Source organism: Heterocephalus glaber, unplaced genomic scaffold (assembly GCF_053883595.1).
Source record: "Heterocephalus glaber isolate CG9 unplaced genomic scaffold, H.glaber_assembly_v1.0 deba00001509, whole genome shotgun sequence".
Classification (NCBI taxonomy): Eukaryota; Metazoa; Chordata; class Mammalia; order Rodentia; family Bathyergidae; genus Heterocephalus; species Heterocephalus glaber.
The window spans coordinates 4295700-4319230 of NW_028258325.1; the positions used below are offsets into that span (position 1 = coordinate 4295700).

The 23531-nt window shown below is 48.5% G+C and overlaps 1 protein-coding gene across 5 annotated transcripts in view; it reads left to right on the top strand.

Moving 5' to 3' along the window:
• Evc2 (EvC ciliary complex subunit 2) overlaps positions 1 to 23531 on the top strand; it is a 104542-nt gene that overhangs the window by 28982 nt on the left and 52029 nt on the right. For all 5 annotated transcript variants that reach the window (XM_087187305.1, XM_087187306.1, XM_087187304.1 and 2 more), the window contains 3 exons: positions 3029 to 3163; positions 6319 to 6458; positions 20316 to 20640. In XM_087187305.1, coding sequence (XP_087043431.1) covers positions 3029 to 3163; positions 6319 to 6458; positions 20316 to 20640 — 600 coding nt within the window. The remainder of the gene's footprint in view (positions 1 to 3028; positions 3164 to 6318; positions 6459 to 20315; positions 20641 to 23531) is intronic.

Sequence of the window (23531 nt, forward strand, 5' to 3'; positions counted from 1 at the left end):
AGAGGCGGGCTTCATCCATGTTTGCCTGTACTTGGTATCAGGAAGAATTGCAAGATAAAAGGGCTGGTGGCATTCCCAGAGCTGGCCTTGGTCTTTCTAGATATGAGCATCACTCCTGTGACTGTGCTGCTAACTAAGCTAGATCCTGCTCTGTGGAATGGCCCACAGTGTCCTACTTTTCAAATCCTCTTGGCCATGCACATGACCAAAGGAAGTCAGATCTCAAGAGACAGATTCAGAGGTGGTGGTGGGATGAATGTGTTTGGGACTTCTTTTGCTGCCTTCTGCAGTACCTTGGCCACATGTAATTCTGTCTCAGTCTTTGCTTCTGTTCTCATCAGTCAGGCAAGTACTATACTTTCTACCAGGGAGTAGGAAGTTGGGACTAAGAATGTTTTAGAAAAGTCCACAACCTCCTAGACAGAAGGTAATGTGATCTGGTGGGAAGACTGCAGACATTGGAGTCCAGCACAGCTAAGGCTGTCATTTCTCAGCTGTAGATACTAATTATTAATCTCTGCACCCCGATTTGTCTATCGGTAGACTGGGGGCTGCTGAAGATTCTGGGAGGTGAAGTATAATGTGCTGTATCGGTGCCCTCAGGCTGCCGTAGTGAATCACTGTGAGCTTGGTGCCTGAGCACATAGAAGTTTATTCTCTCACAATCCTGGGGCTGGCAGGTCCACATTCCAGCTGAAGGTTCTAAGAGCCATCCTTCCTTGTGTATTCCCAGCCTCTCGGCTTGAGAAACCCTGGGCCTTCAGCTGCACGACTCTAATCTCTGCCCCCATCTTTTAGGGCTGTGTTTCCTCTGTGTGCCCCCTGCCTCTAAATCATCCTCTCCTTATGAGGACACGTTCGTTGGATTAGGGCCACCGCAACCCAGTGCCACCTCATCTTAATTCGATTATGTCAACAAAGACTGTATTTCCCAATAAGGTCACATTGGTGGTACTGCAGGCTAGGACTTTAGCGTGTCTCTTTGCAGGGCACCGTTAAGCTCACATATACACCTCCCGCAGAGTGTGGCGTGTTGTAGGCGCTCACAATCTTAATTCCCTTTAGCCCCACCTCCTTCCTCACCCTGGAAAAGCAGGTTGCTGCCTCCTTGGAGAGATCGAGCCTTGGATACAGACTGCTGCCCCCAGTGTCTGTTCTCTTTAGAGACTTTGTCTCCATCCTGTCAACATTTTAACCTCATCCCCATGCAGTGTTGTTCTTACCCAGTTATTGATCTTTTTCTTGTCGGGTAGATGCGCAGTTAGCACAGGGCTGACTCAGGCTCAGGGCTCAGAGTAATATTTCCAGCACAAACGGAGGACCTGCATTTCATTTTGGTGCTAATCAAAAGGCAAGATTCAAGAGGGCAGAGCAGGAAGCAGGTTTGGCTCCTGCCCATCGGTGTGACAAAGTCCAGTCCTCCTCGGCATGATGTGCATGCCATCCTGGTTTCATTCACGCCCCACGGACATCTGGAAGGGAGCCGCTGTTTGGCCTAACTTAGCTTCACGGTCTGCAAGGTTGGGTTGGGCTTGTTGGTGTGTGGGAAGATTTAACCTTGACTGTCCCCTGCACTGTGGCCACAGGGACGAGGGACAGGTTAGTTGCCTTCTGGCTTCTAAGCGATAAATGTTGCCCTCCTCTGTGGCTGCTGTGAATTAAACCTGCTGTCCCAGACTGGCTTCTCTGGAAGCAGCTATGGAGACAGAGATGGGTATGGTATGTTTGCCATGAGCAGAAAAATGTGAACTTAGCGGGCCTGAGACCACTGTCCTTAGGAAGCCAGTGTGCAAGGTGTTCTGGGCTGGCCTCTGAGACCTGGGATCGCAGGATCTTCCCACTCCCCAAGCTGATCAGTCCTGCTCACGGTGACTAAACCAGTTTTACAAAGAAACCTTATTTACGCTGTACACTTGCCTTCCTCTGGGGGTCTGGACTCTTGTAAGCACCTGCAGAGGGGCCGGAGGGGTCAGCGCTGAGCTTAGACCTGGGCTCTGAGTCTCCTCGTGTTTCATATGCATTGTCACAGTGCGTACTTGGTGGTCTGGGCGGGTCCTGTGTGCTCCCTGGAGGGACCTGGGAAGCTGTGGCCTCACAGGGCTTTGCCCGATGCTTCTCCTCCCCTGTCTGGTTTTGCTGGGCATCTTCGTGCTGTGACCTTCTGTGAACAGGACCATGGTGAGCCCACACAGTGAGTCGTCAAACCTGTGGGTGATCTCGGGACCTGACAGTCAGTGCCTCCTGTGAGGGTGCAGGGGAAGACCAGGACTGGATGCAGGAAAAGCATGGGTTGTGATCTGGCCAGCAGAGCTCAGCCACCCTGGCTGGAACCCCGGGGCCAGGTGCTGCCCATCACGGTGACCGTAAGGCTGGGATGGCTGTCGTCAGGCCCCTGCTGTGCTCTGCCACCTGATGTCGGCTGTCCCGGGCAGGGCATGACGTCAAATGCAGTGGCTCTCCCTGCTGCTGCTGATTTTGCCCTGGAACCTGGAGGTTGCCACGGTGCCATCTGCCCATATCTGGGGACCCAGTCCTTCCTGGAAGGGGATCTGGGTGATGCAGCTCCTCACCCACCAGCCATACTCAGCCTGTGAGTGACCTCCTGCCCACCCTGTCAGGCTGCAGAGTTGCCTGGGACGCTGCCTGCCTCCTCCTCTGGGCCTGTGATGGGAAGTCCTCCTGGGGACAGCCTCATCTCATCCTGGCCTGCCTCAGATTTGGCGCATATTCGATATGGGAACTTAACACGCTCAGTGTGTGATGTGCCAGCTGTGGGGCTGGGTGGCTCTGCCATGTGCCCCCGCTGATCAGCCCTTGCCTGCCCCTTTGGACCCCACCGGGCAGCTCAGGCTCAGAGAGAGCCATTGAGGCCTCAGGGCGACCAGCTGGTCTCTGGTAGAGCTCAGTCCAGACCCTGATGGTCTCTCTAGCCCCTGTGTGTTTTGCAAAGCCTCTTGGCCATCCGCTTGACCTGGGAGAGGGGCCGTGTGACCACGTGTGACTCTCTGTCTCCCTGCTGCCCCTGCAGGTCCTCCCGCACCACGGTCTCCATGCAGCAGGATTCTTCATTGCCTTCCTCATCTCCTTGGTGCTGAGCTGGGTGGCCCTTTTCTTCCTGGCGCGTTATTGGTGTCTGCCTGGAAGCCTGCTTGCCGGACACCAGGTGAGTCCTCCTCTCAAGGCATCGAAGCTCCCCGGGGAGGTTCAGGGTGGACATTCATCCCAGCCTGACAGTGATCTGAGGACAGATGCCGACACTCGGACCCCTCCAGAGACTGAGGGGCTCCTCCTGGGTGCTCTCACCATGAGTCCTTTTCAAAAGCTCTCTGCGGGATTCTCCTTCAGGCTCTGTTTTTAATTAACAAACAATGCACAAGCTTCCAGGGCACAGCGGTGTATTTTGATGCAGGTGTGTGCTGTGATGATCAACCAGAGTTGTGAGCGCAGGTATCCAACGTTCACGGTTTCTTCTTGCTGGCATTGTCTTCATGTTCAGCGTCCTCCCTTCTGCTTGGGAATGCATAGCATGTCCTTACCGACTGTCCTCGCCCACTCCTCTCACCCGGCTGTGACACTGTGCCCGCTGGCCACTTTCCCAGCCCAGGTCCTGAAGTGAGGGTGGGCTCCGCATCTGAGCGAGATCACGCGGCCCTTGTCCCTCTGTGCCTGGCTTATTTCACTCCACATAACGTTGTCCAGCTCATCCACCTCGTGACAGCCTGTGGTCTTTTTGCAGAGAACACAGTATTCCACTGTGTGTACGTGTCCCATTTTCTTTGTCTTCATTTTTTTTTTTTTTTTTTTTTTTTGGTACGGGGGATCGAACTCAGGTCCTTGAGCTTGCCCAGCAGGCGGCCAAACCACTGAGCTAAGTCCCCGGCCCTTTCTCTTCATCTTTGATGGACACTTTGGTTAATTCTGTACTTGCCCTCCCCTGCTGAGTGATTTTTCACTAGTGGATGGCTGTGAGGTCCCCACACTCAAGCACCCAGCTGTAGGGCAGGTAGATTCTTGCTGCCCAGTTCAGGCCCCATTCCACACCACTGCCATCCTCAGGGAAACCCAGCCTCCTCAGCCTGGCTTCTGCTACCTCTCCTGTTCTTCTTCATGTCACATCGCTTGCTGCCATGCCCATGACTCAGTGTCCCCAAGGGCACTCCCCACACTCGTGTGCTTCTCCTCCCTCCCCAGACTGGCGCACTTCTTACCCATCTTTGTCTAAACTCTGGCATCTCCTTCCCCGGAAGCCATCGTTGGCCACTTCCTGGCAGGGTAGCGGGTCTCTCTGGGTTCCCCCAGCTTCTGTGGGCTCCAGCAGCACTTGCCGGAATGCACCAGCTCTGACTCTGTACCCCTCCATCCCTTTGTCTGGGTTCCTGCAGAAGCACATCCTGAGACACGTTTCAGTTTCTGGTAGGTTGCGTGGGAAGTGGCCCCCAGAAATAATGGTAGGGGTGAGGAAGTGAACCGAGGGAGACTTGTGAGCACCAGTGCCTGGGGCTGAGTCCTGCCTGGGGGCACTGGGAAGGGTGCAGAACCAGAACCAAGCACTTCGCCTGAGGCATGGTGGGGCTGGGGTGACACCCACCAAGATCCATTAGTCACTGGTTGAGGATGTTCGGGGCAGGGGAGGCCAGGAGGAGGGGCGACACCATGCCTTGGCCTGGGGTGTGAAGGCCAGCGTCACCCTTTGGGAAGGGATGCAGATGCCAGCGGGGAGTTTGCTGAGTGGTGCTCAGCAGTTGTTGGAGGGGTGGCAGAGGCCCACTGGCCTGCTGTGGTCCCCTTGCCTGGAGGAGCTGTGCTTGAAGGACCCTGCATAGGGATAGTGTAACTGAGCACTCTTCCAGTTGCTGGGTGGAGGGACAGCAATGGGGCTGCCTGAGGGCCACTGGGGCTCCCTTCCTTCCTCAGGAGCATCCTTGGTAGGTGGGTCCGTTGCTGCAGGGCCATTGAGGGTCGGAGCCACTGTGACTCAGTGTCACTCACAGGTCCCACACCTGGAGCGGAGCACCTGCCATCCATCCCCTCTTGCTCTGTGGAGAACACTGTGGGCCCTGAAGTCAGGCAGCCAAGCCAGGGTGGGACCCGGCTTCTGGGGACCCCATCTCTTCAGAGGCAGAAGTCTTGTCCCCACCGCGGGGCCCCTTGCTGGCTCTGTTCCTGCCTGCTGGGGGTGAAGGAGAGGTTGCCATTTCAGAGTGCATCCAGCCCTCTGTCTCCTTGGCGAGAGAGAGCGAGGAGAAGAAAACTGCCTGTGTGCATTCCCCCAGGCTGTCATCCATCAGGGGACAGACGCGCCCTGCTGCTGCGACAGGGGCAGGATTTATTTCCTGGAGATTAAAGGCAAATTGTTGCAACATCGGGAGGACAACTGCACAGAGGGTGAACGTGATGAAGGCCCCAGACCCTCGAAGTATTTTTCCCCTGGCGTTGCAGAATGAAGTTGTGCACATTTCCTTCTTTCTTTCTTTCTTTCTTTCTTTCTTTCTTTCTTTCTTTCTTTCTTTCTTTCTTTCTTTCTTCCTTCCTTCCTTCCTTCCTTCCTCCTTCCTTCCTTCCTTTCTTCCTCTCTCTCTCTCTCTCTCTCTCTCTTTCCTTCTTGCCAGCATGGTGCCAGCCGATGAGACCATGTGCTATAAAACGGAAGCGAGCTTCCAAGTCAGAGCAACTCGGGAGAATATAAGCCTGGCTCCTTCTGAGCTGTGTGAGCTGCAGCATATTATTGCACTGCTCTGAGCCTCGGTCTCTTCATATGCAAACTGAGGACACCAATGCTTTTTGTGGCAGTTTCATGGTATAAAACATACAAAGCTCCCCCAGTGCTACATGGTACAGGAACAAGAATTCTTAAATGTGGGCTGTAACTGTCAGCCATTTCTGCAGAATTAATGATCTTGGAGAAAAAAGCAGAGATCCCATCTATCCAATAAGAAAATTGGGCTTAATTTTCTTTGATGTCATTTTGCTGTCCTAATCCTGTGTTTCAATTAGAAACCAGCCAGATCCGTGGTGTTGAGGTGCATCAAGCCAGTTACGTGATGATGATGGTGGTGAAATGTTTCTGTAGGTCTCTGCAGGTTGAAAGGCTCTTTCATCATTGCTTTGCTTTATCCCCACAGTGCCCTTGAATAGGGCTGTTGCAGCTATGGCCCCAGGGAAACGCAGTGGCCTGTGGGACTCCATCTGGCATTCTAGGAGTCCCCAGTGTGGCAGGCTGGCCAGGTCCTCTGCCTGCAGACCTGGCCTCCCTCCTGTCCCAGTGCGTGGCACCCCAAGAGGGCCTGCTCAGCTGTCATTTCTGCAATTCTCCTCCAGACGCAGCATCCTGAGAGCAAGCTGGAGCCCTTGCCATTCGCCTCAGCCGATGGTATCAGTGAGGACCTCTCCCTTAACGACCAAATGATCGACATCCTCACATCCGAGGACCCCGGGAGTATGCTGCAGGCCTTGGAAGAGTAAGCTTCTCAGTCTCACTGTGGTTTGATGGAGGAGATGAACCTTCATTTGGCTCATCATTCATTCATCATTCAGTAGCCATAATCCAACAATTGCTACGCATTGAATACTAGCTTGGCATTTAGTCAAAGGACCTGTAAGACACAGCTAGTGCTGTAAGGTGGTGCAGTGTGTTGGGGAAGACAGATGTGTAACAGATGCAGTCATACAGTTTGCTAACAGGAAGGTAAGGGCTGGCGAGGGCCAGAGAGGAAGTCGTTACTTCTGGGGGTCATAGACAATGTTTCCCAGGGGAGCGGTTGGTGTAACTAATTCCTATTGGTGGAGGAGAGGAGAAGCTTTCTTTCTTTTTGTTTTAAAGCTGCTGTTTGGAAGTTTATTTCTGCCTTGTAACAGATGGCAACACCCCTAAGAACCATTTTTTTTGTTTCCATTTTTTCATTTTCTCATATTAATTCCTTTCCCTTCTTTCCTTTCCCCTACCCCTCCCACTTCCCCTTCCCCTTTGCCCCTTTTCTTCCTATTTCACATTATCTATTATACCTTTTAGTCCTTATTTACACTTTCAGTTTCTCACACTAGAGAAACTATTTGGTATTTACACATGTGTGCCCTATTGATTTCACTTAAGAGTATCACCTCAGTGTGCATCCATTTAGCTATAAATGTCTCTAATTTCTCATTTTTTATGGCTGAGTAGTACTCCATTTTATAAAAAAAAACACACCACATTTTCTTTATCCAGTCTCCAGTTGATGGGCACTTGGGCTGCTTCCAAGTTTTAGCTATTACAAATTGTGTTGCTATGAACATGGGCGCACATATATCACTGTGGTATGATTCTTTTAATTCTTTGGGCAAGATTCCCACAGGGGAATAGCTGGGTCAAATGGGACTTCCAGTCCTAGTTCTTTGAGGTATCTCCTTACTGATTCCCACAGTGGTTGCACCAGTCTACGCTCCCACCAGCAGCAGAGCAGGGTGAGGAGAAGCTTTCTGAGCGCATTAAGCGAGAAAAGCCTTCTCAGGGTGAGGGCAGGAAGGACAGAGGGAAGGATGTAAACAAGCTAGATACAATTGATGACATGTGAGTGGCTGAATGTCATTGAGGAGTCTAGAAAAAAGGGAGGAGAGGCCAGACCATGTGTTGTGATCCTTTGAACTCAGTTCTTTTTGTTTTGTTAATGGAGAATTACATCGTAGTGCATATGTACAATAGAACTTCATGCCAGACAGCAATTTTAAGAATCCTCTTAGTAATCCTAGGAAGTCAGTATTGTTTTTACATCGTACAGATGAGGACTTGAGAGAGGGTGAGCAATTTGCTCAAGGGCACAGGCCAGTGGATGCAGGCTTGGGGCTCACAGCGGGCAGTACAGCTCCAGAATCAAGGCTCTGAGGATGCCACACAGCCCAGGACTTCTTCTACGGGCACCTAAGTCTAGCCTCCTAACTTATATCACCAGATGAGGTCCCCCAACCTGGCCTTCCCTTCTTTCCTTTTGACAAATATTTGCAGATGACTGGTGCATATGTTTCCTTTCTGCAGTTTCTAGTTGTCTTTTTTTTTTTTTTTTTGGTACTGGGGATCGAACTCGGGTCCTTGTGCTTATGAGGCAAGCAGCAGAACCACTGAGCTAAATCTCCGGCCCTCCAGTTGTCTTTTATGATTCTCTTACCTTTGTTTCAGCAAGCATAGTAAGTATAATTATTTTAAAGTCTTTAAAAATGTTATCTGGTCCTCCTTTCTTTTCCCTTTTTTTTTGTTCCTCTTAGTTGTTATTGTGTTTTCTTCTGTTCTCATGTGCCTGAGTATTTTTGATTGTGTAGCAGGCATTGTGTGTGAGAACTGGGCTGACACCTTGAGGATGAGGATGATACTGGCTTCTTCCAGCCAGCTAGGAAGTTCAGATCTTTTCAAGCTGAGCTCCACATCCTCCAAATCGAACTCGTATCTGATTGTAATTGATTATTTTGACTTTTACTTTCCTTGCTTTCTTGTGAGAGTCCTGCCTGTTAATAACAGAGCCACATGGGAACACCTGAAATTGGGTCCTATTTATAGGAAACCTTTCTGATTCTAGCTCAAGATGCTTAGCTTCACTCACTCACTGCCCACTGGGAAGCAATTTCTGTGGACTCAGAATCACCATGATGCCGATAACCTGCAATACCTTATGTTTTAAAAATAATGCTGTATATTCGTGGTGCATTTAAAGGTGTCTGGTTGCTTTCAGACTCCCTACTTAGTTTGGTGCTCTTGGAAGGGCATCTTAGTTTTGGTGTTTGATAGTCAAATAGTTTGTGGTTCAGTTAGGGCTAAGAGGTTTTACATTGTTACGCATCTGGTGAATGCAAAGCACTCTTTTCCTCATTAGGTTTGAACGCATTAGATTTAACAAAGATCCTCTGGGCCTCAGGCTTCTCACCTCTTCGCTGGTGAGTCCATAACCTGCCTCTTGGGATGCTGTGCAGATAATGACGTGAAAGACACTTGATGCAAAAGCATCCTTAGGGCCTCTGAGCCTGGGTCACATGGGCAGATACTGAGGGAAGCATTCAGACCACTGGCGCTTCCTTTAGTCTTTCCCAAGATCACAGCACCACTCCCCATGGTGAATGTAATCACTATGTATGGCAAACCCACACCAATAAACATTTTCTGGAAAGAAAACAGTACTGAAAATGGGAGGGCTTAGAAGCAAAATTGAGCAGCTGCCGATTCTGTCTGCTTGGGCCTGGGAAGTAGAGATGATCCCCAGACAGAGCCCGGGCGGCCCTGGCTCTTCTACTTACAGGGCAGGGAGAAAAGCCCTACTGTGTCCGCCTCATTCCCCTTTGGGAGCTGAGTGGTGCCTGTTGGGAAGAATTCTCATCCCGTGGGAAGGGTGCGCCCTCCTTCCCCTGTACCTTTGTGACCTAGGCCTGGAGCCCACTGTGTGCAGGAGCGAACTTGCAGCGTGAAGGGAGTTGGGCCTGGTTTGTCCTGTCTGACTCTCACGTGTAGCTTGGGTGTTTCAGCGTCAGGCAGCCATCCCAGTGCCCTTCTTCCCTTCATTCCCTGAAAAGAATGCCAAGAATGACGATTTGAAAGTTGCCGCCTTGTCTCCTTCCTCAACCCCAGGGAGGAAGGTTCGTGGCAGAGGTTCCTGAATGTCACTTAGTATCGTATGTGATGAGAACAGCTAATTAGCAGTGTTTCCAGATAAGAGTTGTCCCCCCAAAGAAAACCTCACAAAAATGAAAAGCAGAGCGAGATGGATTTGATTTGTGTAATCAGTACCAGGATATTTAATTTGTAAACAGGTAGCACTCTGTAACCTTCCAACCACATTAAGTGGTGCTTTAAAATAGGAAAGTCTTAATCCTCTCATGTTTGTTTTTGCTTTAAAAAGTGATGGAGTACAAGAAGCCCAGTCTTTGTTCCTGTGCTACGTGAAATTGTAGGCAGGGTCTGCAATTTGCTGGTTGTGATGCTTGAGTGGAATAGAGATGTTGATGTTCACGAAGATTCCATTACTGCAATCGCACCGCGGCCCTTGAGTTTTGTGTTTATTTCTCCTTGGGAGCGGATCGGATTTTGCCTGAAGAGTGTGTAACATTGATTATCAGGCGTGGCCTGAGAGTGTTCAGCTTGAGAGCTAAATTTATCCCTTCTTTTCCCTCGCTTTCCGTCCTCCCCCACTCACCCTTACCCCAGCATTTGATATTTATCGAATGCCAATTCAGTATCAGAGAGGGTGGTTGGATGCTGGTTGCAGGGACCTGGTCTTTTCTTTCTTTTAATCATAGCATTTTCAATTACTTTTAATCTTTCTATCTTACCTATAGTCAGGCTTAGGAGTGCCTAGAAAGAAAATATCACTCAGAATGTGAGGGGCCCAGTATGCATGGAAATCCCTGATAGTCTCCCCACTGAAAATAGCCTTTTTCTCCAGCACATCATTTATTCTGTTTGTAATTCCTACTCGAGGTTTGGCTGGGATTCTAAATATGCCATCAGGTGACTTGCCTGTCACCTCATTTCCGAGTAGATCTGTGCCGTACCTTTGTTCTCTCTTTGGATTTACTTTTCTTGAACAGCGTTCCTTGGACAGCTTGATTTGGCTTCTGCATCATTTATTCATAGGCTGCTTCTTACAGAGAGGGTTTGAAGGAGACTGTTTGCTTTGATTTTTATCTGACTCCTTGACTATTGTCATGATGGAGGGGGCTGGGACCCAACAGATGCCAGGGACCAGAAGGGAGGCAGGGCCGGCAGGCTGGTGGGTGGGCAGACTGGCGGGATCTGGAAGCTCACAGCACTGTGGCTCCGGCCAGGCCAGCTCGGGCTGGGCTTGGGGCTGACCGAGGCCTGGCCCCTCACGCCTGTGATTTTTATTAGTTTCCTGCACCAGCTGCCGTTCTTAGAGCAGGACGCTGAGGTTCAGTGTGGCTTGCTGGTTTCCCCTAAGGTCTCACAAGAGGTAACAGACTTGCATCCAGACCTGAGTGCTTCCAACTCCATTGTTCTGCTGAGAGAACAACCCTTTATAAAGGTAGAGCTTAGATTTCTGATAAAGGCAAAGAAAGTAAGAACAAGAAGCAGCCCAAACCTGTGTGTATTTCCTGTTACTTGAAGGAAGCTGGTCACCATCGTGATGCTACCAACATTGCTTCAACCATCTCTAGATTGTTCTGTATAAGGAAAGTGTGCAGTGTTTGTTGAGTCGGATTTTTAAGTACATGCATCGAGCAGTTCTTCATGGGCCAACCATATGTGTGTTTTTTTTTGTTACGACTCCTGTCTCTTTTAAAATTTTTTATTTTTCTTAGTACCTGTTCATGTCTCTTGTATTCTTTGCAAACTTCTGCAGAGAGGTGATTGTATTTCTCCTGTAAAAACCCGAAGCCTGAGAGAATGAAGCCACTTGTCTGAGGCTCTTCTGTTCATTCCTTCTCTGGGTTGCTTGTTCACATGTGCGGCACTTTGAAAACAGTAACCAATCAGTCATTTCAGCAGGTCTTTGCCAAGCTTCCTTCTGTGCCAGGCCCTGGGGTGGTCCTGGCAGGCTAGTGGTGAACAAGAGCCTTGGTTTTGTCCCTGTCGAGTGGACACAAGCAGAGTACCCACACTGCACATCGCGATAGCTGTTTGAGTCCATGCCATGTGGTGGAGCTGAAAAGGGGCAAAGGGTACCATGACACAAGCCTGCAACCCCAGAACTCGGGGAGGCTGTTTCTCAGTATGAAGGCCCTGGGTTCAATCACTAGGATTGGAAAAAAGAGGCCCTGCCCCTTTCTCGGGGGCCAGGAGGGCTGTGAGCATTCGAGGATCAGAAAGAGGAGCAGGCCAGGCTGGCAGGTACAGGGCACAGGGGAGGGAGGGTCCTGCAGAGCTACTGAGTGGCAGCGTCACCTCTGCTCTGGGTCCTACAGCCCGGGGTTATCTTCTGACACTCAAGGCTGCCCAAGACCTCTCTTATCCCTGTAAATTTGATGCCTTTATATTCTATCTCAGCTTGCGAAGCAGGCATTCTAGGTGGGCAGGGACTCTCCATCCCGCTCATGGTTTGTCCCCAGGGCCTCAGATAGTGCCTGGCACATGTGGCCGATGCCACTAAGAAGTGGTAGCCTTCTTAGAAAGTCCTTGCAGTTCACTTAGAGACTCTGAGGTTACCATGCAGATTAGGAAAAGGACTAATGTCATGCAAGCCAGAAGACAATGGCCAGATGTGGTGTAGCCTCAGAGGCCACCGAGAGGTCTTGGGGATGTCTGGCCGCAGCTGGGACACCCTGGCTGGGTGAGATTCTGCTGGAGGAGGGGCCAGGCACAAGCAGAGCCAGCGCCCCTCACGCTGGGAAGACAGGAGGTCATGCGCAGCAGGTGTGTGGCCTGGGGGGCACATGTGACGCACCTGCTCGATGCTTCTCAGTTAAGGGCAAGGTGAGGACACCAGGGCAGAGAAGGGGAGGGGAAAAGTCAGGCACAGTCCAGGGGTCCCCTCGTTTCCCTAGAGAAGCACAGGGATTTTGGTCACACTGAGTGTCCCTGTGCAGCTGGGGTCCTGTGGCTGTTCCAGGCACCTTTCCCTCTGTGGCCTGGATGGACTGGGTGTGGGGCCCATGGGAAGGAACTCAGGCTGAACATCCGGGCAGCGGGGCTTGAGTCCCAGCACTGCCTCTTGGGTTTCTGTGACAATGGGGAGACAGTGCTCACTGCACGTGGGTCAGGCCAGGCCCAAGGCCAACCCAGCGCTCTGCACGTTAATGGCTTTTGCAGGTGAGGGAGAGGACAGGGAATGTCCTCTGGCTGTTGTGTCACGTTACTGGGTCCTCAGTGGCTTGAAACAGCAGAGGTTTCCTCTTTCCCAGTCCCAGGCCTGAGTCAGTTCCGCTGGGCTGAAGTCGAGGACTAAGCAGGGCCACACTCTCTCTAGATGCCCTGGGGACAAGTGCTCCCGGCCTCTTCCAGTTTCTGGTGGCCGTGGTGGCCAGATGGGTGACAGATCTGTCCAGAGACCCCGTGTCCATCTCCTTCACGTCACTGGATCCGAAAGACTCCTTCTCCTCATAGGGTCCCATCCGGAGGTTCCAGGGATGAGGCCCTGAACTCTCTGGGTTGTTACTCAAGGAAGTGACCATGAAACCTGAAGAGAATGAGGAAGCGGTGGAGCCATGGGAACAGTGGAGGAAGGGTCGTTGGCTTAGTGAGGTGAGTCATAAGATTGCTTCTGGGATGTTCCTGAGGATTCTGCCTGACAGTGGCATAGTGGGGAGGTCACCTTTCCATGAAACCTTGGCTGGCCAGGGCTCAGAGCCAGGCCTCTGACTTCAAGCCTTCCTCATTCTCTGCAGAGGTTATGCAAGAACCTCCTGTTCCCAAAATAATATGTAAAGGATGTCCCAACTTGGGGTGACATGGTTCCCTTAATTATTGTTAACAGAGAAGAACTGAGATCCAGAATGAATCTCCTTGACTTAAAGACCTAAGACATTCACTGCATTTCTCCCTCCTCCCCAAGTCGCTGCTCCGCCCACTTGCTCTGACTTGGCCCCAGTGTGGCTTCCTTCAGCAGCGGCAGCAGCATCTGGGGCTGCCTGGGGTGGGGGAGCCTTTACACCTTGTTCTTCGTTAGGCTGCCCTCCAAGTCAAGGTTGTGTTCCGAGTTTTCCGTGTGGGAATCCATGAGTAGCCCAGCTCCAGGCACTGTGGGATGTAAGGAACCGAAGTAAACCCTGGCAGTGACGCAGTGGCCCTGGGCCGTGGCTGCTGCAGCCCTGTCTGGGGGTGATCCTTAGTCAGCATCTTCACTGGGCAGGCAGGCAGGGCCCTAGGGGTTGAAGAAGGGCCTCCCCATCCCCCTTAAGGAGGTCGGGGCACACACAGTCCAGTGGATTGTGATGTCATCTGACATCGACTCTCCCCCCTTCCTCTCTGGTCCTCGCATCGGGCCCCATCGCTGTGTCTTTCTGGACCTCAGACGCTGACCCTATGCCTGTCTCTGACCTCCAGGCCATTCTTTCCACACCAGCCAGAGGAGTCTTTCCAGTGACTCTTCCGGCCGCCTGGTGCTGTAAACCTCTGTCAGCTTCCTGCTGCCCTTGGTACAGTCCTACCCTCAGTTTGGCTTCTGAGGGCCTGTGTCGTCTGCTCAGGGCCACACGGCCTGGACTGGAGTTACTTGTGTTCATGTGATCACAGTTCTCAACCTTCCGGAAGCGTGTGGAGGAATCAGTGAAACCTGTACTACAAAGGGAATTTTAGGGAGGCAGGTACCAGGTTCTTCTGAGGAGAACCTCTCTATCGGTCTGAGCTTGGCACCTACCGGGACCACCTGCCTGGGGAGACAGTTCGCCCTCATGCATGAGTGTGCAAAGCAGAGAGGTGGGGGAACCCTTGGCACGGAAGATACTGAGGGAATCTGAGTGCTGGTGGGGACGATGATTTAGCTGATGTCCAAGGTTTCCATTTCTAAAAGCGTCTTTAAATTTTCCATCCTTAAGCTTCTTTCCTGTGACATTCTTTGAATCTTCAGGTAGAACACTCTGTCTTTCAAAATAGAGTTTATCTACTCAGACATGCCTCTATCCATCCATTCACCTACGCACCTCTCTCCCCACCACCCACCCACCCTTCCTTCCACGAAACCACCTAGCCATCCATTCATTTACCCATCTACCCAGCCATCCATGTGTTTGTTCTCATCATCTTCTTTACCATAAAGAATGATACTGATGAAGCCTGTGGCAGGCATAACAACAGCAACCACAATGAGAAGTAACACTTTTCTACTTTGTGTTTTGTGCCTGCTGTTGTGACGCAGTGGGGCAGAGGGTAGAACAAGGATGCAGGTGCCTCATGTCACAGGTTCAGTCCCCAGATCTGCCACTTAACAGTTACATGACTTTGAGCGAGGATCTTTAATTTTTTCTTGCCTAGTTTCTTCAACTGTGAAAAACAGGTTAATCACCATCCTTATAAAATTAATGTGAGGATGAAATGCATAAGTTATGTAAAGCTATTAAAACAAAGCCTGTACATTGGAGGCTTACTATTAATCCTCTCAGTGAGGTCCATTTGATGTGGTGATCCCAGTCTCACGTTACCTAAGGAAACGAGGCTCAGGGGTGTTACTGACTTGCCTGAGCGAACCCAGTTCCTGAGGAGTGAAGCTGAGATTGGAAGCTAAACGGGGGTGTCAAGCCTGCGCTTCTGTGGGGGGTAAGATCACACCCCCACCCGGAAATGATTGGCTGTGCTTGGTAGAAAGTCAGGAGGGAAGTTCACAGAGGACTTGAGGTGGGAAGGGGCGCTCACATCCCTTCCTCTGTTCCTGAGCTGCCTGTCCTGTTGGGTGTGGCCAGAGAGCAGACGGGGCGTGGGCAGCTGTATGGAACTCTCAGGATAGAGTTTGTGCATCCATCCCCCAAGGAATAGCTCAGTGCTTGGGGACAGAGCGCCCAGTCTGACTTTTAATCATAAAGTCTAAGAGGGGAAATGTCCGGTGGACAGACGGAAACTGCAGACCCCTGGTATCTTATGGTCTATTTGTGTTCATAACAGCTCAATGGTTACCCTGATGCATAAGTTTTACTGATGCTTTGCTCACATACAGTGGTTATTTGTATCCTTACTTATTTAATTATTTTTTGAAGGTTTTTTTTCCACATTGCTTCAAACGATATTCATTTATTTTTATTTGTACCCTTACTTAACCCCCAGCTACAACTTAGGCACTGACCATCCTCAGGAGGTATTTTCCCCAAATTTCTATTGTTCAGGCCCTCAATTGGACAGGCTGTAAATGTGATTCCTGGCCCCAGCATGCAGTCTTGGGGAATTATCTGTCCATGAAAGTTGGCTTCTGATGAGGATATTCCAGTCTCACTAATTCTGAATTAGTTTTTGTAGTTTTACTCTGCTTACACCAGCAACTTGAAGATGCTAGATTTATATGTAAAAAGGGCTGTGGTTCTTAAGGTCTTCTCCCAGTTGATGATCATGTTGATTAAATGTTTAAATGAACATTTACTGCCCTGTGCACTAAATTTTGTCCTAGTTTTAATCTGACACCTTGCTCACCATTCAGTGAGAACTTGATTAATTTTTATATGAGCCAAACAAGAAAAAAGACATTAATGTCATGCTCCCTCTCTTTTTATCATCAATAGCTAATCAAAGTATTAATCAGCTCTTAGATAATTTAAGCTGTGCCATTTCTTGTAGAAAGATGTTATCGTGGCGAGCCCAATCATCAGTGTAATGGTCTACGCTTAGGAAGTGCATCCTACATGCTGAACGTGGCTCCACACTCCTGTAAATTCTGTCATTTACAAGAGGGATGATCCTCCTACAGTTTGTATATGCACAGACCTGGGCTGAGCAACTATGTTTGTCTTCTAAGTCCAGGGACAAAATGACGTTTTTGTGACCTGAAAAAAAAAAAAAAAGAAATTTCCCCAGGAAAGCAGTATGTGGATGCTGCCAACTCTGCAAGTTTTTTAAATAGTGAAGAAGTTTAAGAATCAGAGCCCAGCACATGTGGCTCAGAATGTCTTAGTCTGCCTTACGGTGTCTTTAGGGACTTTTTTGGGGAAGGAAAAGTACAGTAAGTCCCCAGTTTATGAACAAGTTCCATTCTGGGAGAATTGTTTGTAAGTCAGATTCATTCCTAAGCCAACAAAGTGAGTCCTACCCAGTGTACCTGTGAAAGTTCGCAACTTAATGTTTGTTAAGTCAGGGACTTACTGTCCATGTATGGGGTGTCATCAAATTATGGGGGCTGCTTATATTTTAAAAAACTTATTATAGTAAAAGACACAATGCCATGAATCGCTCCCAGAACACTCCTCCTGTCTTCAAGAGCACTCATCCCATCATTCTTGCCCCTTTCTGCAGCAGCTCTGGAGTCCTCTTTCAAGAGTGTCTTTAGTTACACTATCATGGCTGCCTTGCTGTCTAGAGTCATTTCAAAACTTTAACAGCAATATCTGTCAAGTTGGTGTATCCTCATCCATCTTATTCACTGGATCTGGTACAGTGTGACTTCTGGCTCTTCCTTAAAGTCAAAATGACCATGAAATGTAAATGTTTTGAAATGACCCAGGACATTGAGGCAGCCATGACAATGCAACTAAAGACACTCATGAAAGAGGACTTCCAGAGCTGCTGCAGAAAGGGGCAAGGACAATGGGATAAGTATGGTTGAAGTGAGAGAGTTTTCAGGGATATTTGGTTTTTTGGGGTTTTTTTGGTACCGGGGATCGAACTTGGGACCTTGCGCTTGTGAGGCAGGCACCAGAACCACCGAGCTAAGTCCCCAGCCCTTTTTCAGGGATATTAATGGCAATGTGTCTTTTACTGTAATATTTTTTTATTTTTAATTTTAACATTCATCATGTTTCATTGTAATTAAAAAGTGCCACTGGGGGGCGATGGAAAGTTGCATCTTTGCCAGTGAACCTAATCCTATCTGTATGCAAGTGCTGAATTCTTAATATTTATTTTCTTCTGAGACCATTTGGGAAATAAACAGATGAGAGTTTCATTAATAGCATGGTATTTTAATCAATTTTCAGGGCCGTTTTTCTTCCCTTCGTGGCTCTGGGACACAGTTTTTCTTGCTGCTAGTTCTGAGAGCGTATCCATCATGATTGACACCAGAACTGCTCCAACTGCAGGTGGCTCTGCAATGGTCTTCCTGGGCCGCGGGGAAGGGGAGCTGTGTGCTCTGCTATTCTAAACCCAGTGTCCCGGGAGACCAAACAATGGAGGAAACTGTTATTTAGAGCCAGCAGAATGGCAGGCTGTGCTGTGCAGTGTGTATTTTAAGCCCCGAACAACGCTTGGAGGGGGATCCCCCATTACTCCGTGGGGAAACTAAGTCCTGTCCTGAGTTTCTTTAGCAACTAAGCGGTTTGGCAGCAAACCACCAGTAAAGTACCTGGGAAAGTACCGCCATTTGTCCAATACAGGCCACCGTGCCTTCCCATGGAAGTTAGTAAGTGGATTAAGGAAGGAAGGATGTGTGTATGGAGTGGCTAAAGAATAGCAAGGTGTTAAGAAGCAACTAAATGATGTGGGGATTTTAAAGAAAGGTGAGAATTATTTTAACAAAGTCTGTTTGGACAGAATTCTCATGGTCTCAGCTTTCCAAGCTTGATGATTGGGATTGCTTCCCTGCTGGCACAGGGAGGCCGAATTTCACCTGACAGTTGTACCTCCTGCTTTTGAAACACAGCACGAAGATCAACCTGATCTTGTACCTGCTTGTATTTGTTTTCAAAGTGCCTTTAACTTAAAATAGTCAGTATGCTAAAACAACACATTTTGGGGAGACGTGTTCTGCTACCTCTTAGCAGCAAGGTTAGGTAAATATAAATAGATTACTAGAAAGGCAGACATACACATCTACTTCCCTGTCTCTCTGTTTATCTGCCTATCTGCTTATCTGTCTCTGTCTCTCCCTGACCGTTAAAGCATGTTGAGGTATTTGCAGGTAAGATGATCAATTTGCTTTAAAATGTTCCAAAACATTGAAGGGAGTAGATAAAATAAGAGCAGTAACCATTTTTAAACCAGGTAACGTTAGAGTCATACTATTATCTCTACTTTTAAATGCTTAATATTTCTATAGTATTTTCTTTGAAGCCTTATATTTTTACAAGTAGATGCCATTTTCTCCTATCAAATTGTCAAAGATTTTTAATTGTATAGTGGGTGGGATAAAGGAAGGATTTAATGCACTGCTGGGTCACTTTTCCAGAAAGCCATTTTATTTTTCAGGGGGTTGTGAAATGGTGCTAACATTTGACCTTCTGATTCTATTTGTGGGATTCTGTACAGAGAAAATTATTGTGGATATCAAAAACTCTGTACAATGATGTTTACTTCATGGTTATTTTAGATTTTAAAATTTGCAGGTAACCTGAATGTACAGTAGGAGAACAGTTAATTGAATGGTGGTATATCAGATGGTGGAAGATTTGCAGCCAATACAAAGGAAATATACAGTTTTAAAGATGCCTGTTACAACGTTAATTGGGAAAAGGAGGACACAGTTGTACTTACAACTATACAGATAGTGTACATTTGTGAAAAAGACATACATGAAAAGAAACAGTGGAAAAATGTTGCAAAATGTCTTCATTGATTGTAATTCAGTGGTGGACCCACAGCAAATAAAGTCTTTTTCTATATTCTCTACTTTCCAGATTTTAAAAATTATGAACATAAATTTTTTCTAGCTTTTTTAGAAGTCTAATTAACATACCATAAGCCTCACCTATTTATGAGTGTAGTCTGGTGTGTATTATAACTGTATACAGTCATACCATCACTAACACAATTGTTTTTAGATGCTATGACCCTGTGAAGCATCTCATAAATATTTCTCAAGTAGACTTTATTTTTAGATCAATGTTAGATTTATAGGAAAATTCAGATGATAACACAGGAATTCCCATACATCTTGTACCCATGTTTCCCCATTATTAACATCTCATATTAATAAGATACATTTATTAGCTTCCCAGACTGGGACAAAATACCTGATATACACAACTTACAAGAAGAAGGAGGGGCCCATGGTTTCAGAGGTTCAGTCCATGGTTGACTGGCTCCCAGGAAGAACCATCATGGTGAAAGCATGGGGGAAGAAAGCTACTCAAGTCCTGGCAGCCAGCAGCACAGAGAGAACAGGAAGAGAGCCACAGAGAGAGGAAGGGGCCCAGACAGGATATCCCCTTGAGGTACACTGCAGTGACCTACTTCCTACAACGGGAGCCCACCTCCTAACAGCACATTCAGCTGTGAACTCAGCAGTGGGTACATTTGGGGGACATTTTAGATCCAAACCACAACAGTACATTTGTCACAACTAACAAACTAAATGCCAATACATTGTTATTACCTAAAGTCCATACTTTGTTTAGATTTCCTCAGTTTTTAGTTTGATTCTTTTTTTCTATCCCAGGATCTCATTCAGGATATAACATTACATGTATGTGTCATATCTGTAACTTAATTTTTAATTGGAAAAATGAAAAATAAACTTTATTTTAAAATCCTTAAATATATTAGCTCTCCTCTTCCCTCTTGGTCTTGTAGTTGTTGACTTGTTGACAAAGACCATGTTTTATATTAGTTCTATCCCTATGGTTCCTGGCATCTTAACTTACAAATTTACGCAGTAAGAATCTGCTCATTTAGTGACTGGCCTTCAATAACTAGATGGAGCAGAAGGGAGAAGGGAAAAGAAAGAAGAGAAAGGAAGAAAGAAAGGCCTAACCTGTGAAGCGCAGGCGCTCTGAGGGACTCTGGTTTCTCTTGTGGTTTCATAGAATAGAGTTCTTTTGACCTCTGTGTTTCCCAGGTTGGAGATTGCAACCCTGAATCGGGCCGATGCAGATCTGGAGGCTTGTCGAACCCAAATCAGCAAGGATATCATTGGCCTTCTGCTGAGAAGTCTGACCAGTGGAGGTCACCTCTCCCCCCAGGTGGAGAGGAGGATAGGTTCTGTTTTGAAAAAACAGTTTCTGCTTCTGGAAAATGAAGTACAAGAAGAGTATGATCGTAAGATGTTGGCATTGACAGCTGAATGTGACCTGGAAATGAGAAAGAAGACAGAAAACCAATACCAGAAGGAGATGGTGGCAATGGAGGAAGCAGAAGAGTTGCTGAAATGTGTTAGTGAGAGGGTAAGGCAGCACTGAAGGCATTCACATGCCTCATTTCTCCTCAGATATTCATCATTTACTCATTCACCCATCTGTCCATCCATCCACCCATCCACCCACACATCCACCTATCCACCTATTCACTGATCCACCAGCTCATCATCCACCTACCTATTCATCCATCCCTCCATCCATCCCTTTTACCTACCTACCTGTTCATCCATTCATCCACCTACTCATCCATCCATCTCTCCTGGATTCATTTAGCAAACATTTAGTGATCACTTACTATTTCACAGGACACTGGAGTAGGCCCTGTAGGTACTGAGTAAAATAAGACATAGTTCTTGTGTTCAAGGGGTCTGTAGCCTAACAAAGGATCCTCACAAATGAAAAATGAGCCATGTTATAACAGCTTTCTGTGGTGTCCTGGGAGGTCCTGGGCTGAGTGGAAAGGCACTGTTTGCAGAGGGCATGGTTCCCAGATGATGGTGACGTCAGGGTGCAGATCTGTCTTTGGGCTGCCGTCAGTCTGCTAGGTCACCGTTCTCTCCTCCACAGACCTGGTGTCAGACAAACTGGATTCCCATGTTTCTGCTTCTGCTCCTGGGAGCCGTACTCACCTTTCCAAGTCTGACTGCACATATCAGATGGGCTGGGAGAAGGAATACAGAAGGAGCAGCCACCGGGGCCTGGCTGCAGATGGCACTCAGTGTGGGTGCTCAGTTCTGAGGGTGCTGGGTGCTGAGCATCCCCAGGGCCACTGTGCTGGTCAGAGAGCAGCTCCGTCTTTCAAAGGAGGTGCCCATCACTGCCTTGGAAGAAGCAGAGTAGCCCAGGTGTGCCAGATCCAATCAAGCCTGGCTTCTGTCTTTTCCTGAGAGAGAGTCGGCTTGTTCAGTCCATGCTCAGCCTTAAGCCTGCGTGTCCTGTTTGGACACCTGGCATCTGAAGGAGGCCTGACAGCTGCTTAGGAGCAAGTTTCTGAGCTCAGTGTCCACGTCCCTTTTGCCAGCTAAACACAGGGTTTCCCAGAAGCTGGTAAATAGCTCTCGGGTTGCCAGCTTGTGGGTCAGAAGAGGTCACTTATCTCAGACATTGCCTGGGCAGTAAAGACAGAGCTGACCCTCCCTGTCCCTGACCTGTTCCCTTGCACCTGGGCCCTTCCTTGCCATAATGGTGTCTTGCTTTAGCCTGTGACTTGGGTACTGTCTGGTGTTGGTATTACTTTCCTATGGCTGCCAGAAGAAATTACCATTGATTGGTGCCTTAAAAGAACAAGCATTAATTTTGTCATAGTTCTGGAGGCCAGAGGTCCAAATCAAGGTGTGCTGGGCAGGGCTGTGTCCATCCCAGGTCCCAAGGGGAGGGTTCTTCTTTGCTTGATCCAGCTTCTGGTGGGTCCGAGTGTTCTTTGGGTTATAGCTGAATCACTTTGATCTCTACTCCATCTTCACATGGCCTTTTTCCTGGGGCCCTGCCATCTCCTCTTCTGCCTCTTATCAAGACACTTGCCATTGCATCTAGGGATCGCCCAGGTGTCATTGGATTTAGGGTGCATCAGATAACCCAAGATGATCTCCTAAGAGCAAAGCCCTTTCTTCCAAATGAGGCCACGTTCACAGGTTCTGGAGGAGGACCTGGAGATAGATGGCAGGGACCACATAATTCATCCACCTCCAGCCTCCCTGACTGGCCCTGCTCTCTGCTTCATGCTGCTGTCAGAACTGGGCAGGTGATGAGCACCATGTTTCCCTGAGCCTGGCCCTCAGGACAAGTGTATGGAAAGCCCTGAATGATCTCACCACCTCTCTCTTTCTTTTCTAATTTGTTAGAATTTTTTCCTGTATACAGTGTACATGCTCAAGTACTTCAGAGCAGCTGTTATCAAATAAACGCCCATGAGCCCAATTGCCCCAGCCTGTTTCTATATGGCCCACAAGTTGAGAACGGTTTTTACATTTTAGAAGAGTTGTGAAACAGCAAACAGATAAAAGTCAGCGAAGAATATGTGACAGAGACCTTCTGAGGCCTATAAAATCCAGAAGATTTATCTGGCTCTTTGCAGAAAAGTTTGCCAATTAAGCCTAAAAGGACAAAGAAATCTGAAAATAAAATAGTCAAGGGAAAAGCATCCAACCACTGAGCAGCAGAGGCCCAAGCATTGGGCCACCGACTGCCTTCCGGCTGTGGGCCTCACACAGACCCGCAGTGTGGGTTGGTGCCCACTGCCCCACGTTCCTGCGTACCTCCCAGCCTCGTGTAGGTCCATGAATATGTGGTTTATACCATGTGCATAATTACATCTTGCCCATTTTCACTTTGCATCACACCATAAACAATTTTCTGATTCTATTAAATCCTTTTAAAACTATGATGCAAAGCAAAAAGTTCGAATTTACTTAGAGCTGCTTGTGTGCTGGACATCAGTCTACGCACATCGAGTGGGAGAAATTCCACTTTGGCAAGGAGACTGGGACATGAAGATGTTGTCCAAATCCTGCAGGTGGCGCCAGGACTCACACCCAGGCAGTCTGCCCCTAACCACTGCATCCCCATGGCCACCCTTGTACAGTGGAATGTTGTATCCTTGTGCTGTGTGCTCCGTGTTAACCCATGCTACTGGGCATCTGTAGTGTTGCTAGTGCTTTTGCTACCTGAAGACGACCTGAGGTGCCAGGTTTGTTGGCAGGGGTGTGGAGGGCAGGAGTTGGTACTGCCTCTGCTTCCATTTCTGCACCTGGTCCCTACCCTTCTCAAGCTCTGAACCTGTGTTCTGCAGGGCTTGCTGCATCCTCTCCTGCTTGGGTCCTGTCCCTATTGCTATGCACCAGGGGACAACACTGCTCTGAATCCCAGGGGGTCACCAAGGGCACACAGACTGCCTTATTTGAGAAAATCTGCTTCCAAAA